Below are 3,872 nucleotides of genomic sequence, written 5' to 3' on the forward strand. Positions count from 1 at the left end.
AACTGAGTATGTGTGGCTCAGCCCGCTGTGAGCTCTCTGCAAGAGGTGCTTGTCCTTAGCACATGCTCATTCTGGTCTGCTCACCTATGATAACCGAACCAGGGTAGGTTCTGTCCTTATAGACAGTGCCTGTGTCTGTACAGTTCTGCCTATGCATGGGAGGGGGAGCTCAGTCCAGTTATTGAAGTCCATTATTGCACACTGTGTCCTCCAGTTCAACTCTATCAAAGCTGACATATTCATCTCCATGTGTTTGACCACAGTGCCTTTCTCCCTTTCTCTCTGTCTCTGTCTGTCTGTCTGTGTTTCTCTCTCTCCCTCAATTGGTTCTAAACTCAGAGAAACAAAGGGGTATGAATAATTGTTACTCCTTAAAATTTAACACTTACAAGCAGACAAAACTCCAGAGTTTTAAGAGTGGTCAACAACTAGAAGACATCACTCAAGAAATCATTTATTGCACATCTTACCTTGATTTGGATGCAGAGGTACAGTGATATTATATATAATCTTTCTACTTGGCCTCTTAGTGTTTACAAAGGAGAGGGAATGAGGCTGAATCACAGTCAGGCCATCTTCCTGAGCCTAAACAAAGTTTAGAATAAGAAAAAATGGTGTGATGAAAACAAAAGCAAGAGACAAAAATAAACCTTATTTTTTTAAAAAAATCTGAAACATAAAAACATTTTCTCTGATTTCAAAAGAAGGAGCTAGTCTCTTGCACTGTAGATTTGTCCCAGCCTTGGGAAACTCGCAGGGTTCTAGAGTCCCCTTCAGGTCTTCTTGTACCCCAGTTCTTCTCTCTCTTGCCCCTGCCCCACGTTTATGCTGGTGCCTGCTCTGGGAATCCCAATACGATCGCTTTTCCCTAGGTAGATCGCACAGTGATACATGTTTGAGAACGAGCCATCGCAGCTGGCTATTCTATCCTAACTGTTTATAGTTAGACTGCCATATCTCTGCTCCTCTAACTTAATGAGCTAAGGTTGTATCTGGTAAAAAAAAAAAAAAAACTCCCAGCTTTGTTAATGGGAACTGTAATGCTCTCTGATTTTCTTGTTTTTGAAATTGTAATAGTTTCAAAGGACTAAAGATGAACTCACCCCAAACACCAACAGAAGCTCATCATTTGAATTCAGATTCAAGAATAATTTGCTTATTAAATAGTAAAATAGTCAATTTCTCTCTTTGTCTCCATTCTACTATTCAAAAGAACTAGATATTGCTTTTCTCTTCTAGCTTTCAGAACCCAAAAAAGAGGCAAGCAAAATTAATCAGAAGGCCAATGTGTATGTAGCTTTTACTATCCATTCACCTGTGTACATCCATCACCCACTAACAGTGATAACACTCAAAAAAAAAAAAAAAGAGAGAAAAAGGAGAGATTTGAAATCCAATGGCCAGGTATAACAGTGATTTGGGGACAACAGCAAAGCATGTAGGGGAGAGGAGAGAGAGAAAAGTAGTGTGAGCATGGGCCCCTTGCCTGGGTCATGCATGCTGTCAATAAAACAGAACAAAACTATCCAACTCTTTGCAGGATCTTCCTAACTGACCCTTGAAGGGTTAGAGTTTGACATCCTTTCCTGCTCTTTGAAGCTCTGCTTCTTTCAGAGGCATTTTCTAGTTTAGGAAAGAATTAAGTAAAGCTCAGTAATTCTCACGGAGGAGGAGGGCGTGGTGTTCTTCCTTTTAACCATGAAAAGATTGAAGGTTACAGTTGTTCTTGCAATTGTCCCCAAGGCATACTTGTCCTGGGGAGAGGCAGCATTAGCAGGTTAAGACAATCCCCCTGTAGTAAAGAGTCATATTTCAGGCCATTGCTCAGGTTTGGAATGTAATGAGCAAGGAAAATCAGAATTGCCAAATAGCACCTGGTATTTCACCCCAAAATAAGACAAGTAAGGACAACAAATTGAAAATATATGCCTATTTACAACCCATGCATGTGTACACGTGTAGGCATGGATACATGGACAAAAAAGTACAGGCTCAGTGCGTTGTTCAGTACTGTTTGTCACCTTTGTAATCTCAAAATCAGAAGGATAACTGCAAATTCTCAGAGTATCATGGAATATTTTTGAAAATCTAGATGTTCCTAAGCAATAAAATGATAAGAAGAGAGAATTAGCATGGACATAAGGCTATGGGCAAGGAAAATATGTTGCAGACAAGATAACAGATATTTTTATGGAATTTGTGGATACTATTTCTCTACTAATAGAAATAGATACTAGGTAGAAAAAGTACCTAGTACTTGATCCTCTGAAGAAAAGTACTTGATCCTCTGAAGAAAGCAATATTATGGTTGAGATGAATCAAAATATAATCAATTTTAATATTTCCTATTTAGGAAGTTCAATATTTATCAATTAAACAGTAAAAAAGAGAGATTAAATTTCATAGAAATCATTACAGATGACACATTTTCATTAAAATATCTATCAACAAAAGAAGGCTACAGAATGACTTTCATAATACTCATATCACCTCTGATCATATTCAGAATGTAACAGATTCTCTCCATGGCCATTGCCACCACCTTTCTGGGAGCCACAATCTTTCCTGAATTACCCGGATGGCCTCCCAACTGCTCTCTTGCGCCCCCTACAGTCTATTTCAGCATAGCAGCCAGCATGATCCCTTTAAAAAGGACATTAGGCCTCTGCTCAATACATTGCAAAGGCTCTCCATTATACTGAAAACAAAAGCTAAGTCCCTACAATGGCCTGTGAGGCCTGATGATCTGCATCCTCCCAAACACACACTTAGCACATCTGTGAATTCATGTCGATTACTCTCTCTTTCACTCACTCTGCTCCAACCACACTGACTTCCTTGCTGTTCTTTGAACATCTAAGCATGCTCCCAACTGGATACTCTAAACGCATGGTTCCCTGGGTCTGGAATGCTCTTTCCTCACGTATCTGCAGGACTACTTCCCTTACTTCCTGAAAATCTTTCTTTAAATGCCATTGTCTTAATAAAGCCCACCCTTTAAAAAGCCCACCCTGACCACCTTTTAAAAAATTGCAACGTATGTCTCCCCTGTCCCCACATTTCAGATTTACTTGGCTCTGATCTACTTTTTGTTTCATCATACTTCTCACTAACATGATATATGTGTGTTACTTATTTGTTTATTACTTATTGACTATTCTCCCCCACCCCCCCCCAGAGAATGTAAACTCTATGAAAACACAGATTTTTGTTTCTTCATGGGTGGATCCCAAGCACCTGACACATGGCACATGGAATTTCTTGATAAAAATTTGTTGAGTGCATGAAATATATCATTTTTAAAAGATTAAATCAAGAAATAAAATAATAAAATTACTCTTTATAACAACTTCATCAATAATTCATTGGAATAGTTTCCATTGTATTTCAATGTCATCTAAAGAATTGGCAGGGGCGGGGGGGAGGGTTGTTCCAAACATTTTAAAACATTAAATCATAGCAAAGGGTGCATAACTTAACTTCCAGGTCAGGATTTATCAATAACTTTAAAATTTCACCCTCTATTAAAAGAAAAGACAAATGTCACGTGTTAACTGTCATTCTACTAAAGCAGCAAAGTCCATGCCGGGCCTGAGAAATCAGATGCCCATGAATAACGAGATAAGTGAAACAGAGGTCCTACAAGAAATCATCTTCTCACAGTTTAGTTAGGACAACAAAATTAATTAATTCATATATTCATGTAGCAAATATTTAGTAAGACCTAATATGTGCAAGGTACTAAGCAAAGAGCTATGAGAAATACAGAATGAATCAGATATGGAACCTTTCCTCAAAGAATTCTAGCTTTTTGTAGGGGAAAATCATAAATAGCTCTAATGTAGGAAATTCTAAGTAGTGTGAAGGCTCAG

General features: G+C 38.4%; 1 protein-coding gene across 1 annotated transcript in view; it reads right to left on the reverse strand.

Annotated features, from left to right (window-relative positions):
• FRAS1 (Fraser extracellular matrix complex subunit 1) overlaps nt 1-3,872 on the reverse strand; it is a 414,255-nt gene that overhangs the window by 111,396 nt on the left and 298,987 nt on the right. The window contains 1 exon segment of the mRNA XM_025043815.1: nt 471-585. Coding sequence (XP_024899583.1) covers nt 471-585 — 115 coding nt within the window.

Source organism: Pteropus alecto, unplaced genomic scaffold (genome assembly GCF_000325575.1).
Source record: "Pteropus alecto unplaced genomic scaffold, ASM32557v1 scaffold161, whole genome shotgun sequence".
Lineage (NCBI taxonomy): Eukaryota > Metazoa > Chordata > Mammalia > Chiroptera > Pteropodidae > Pteropus > Pteropus alecto.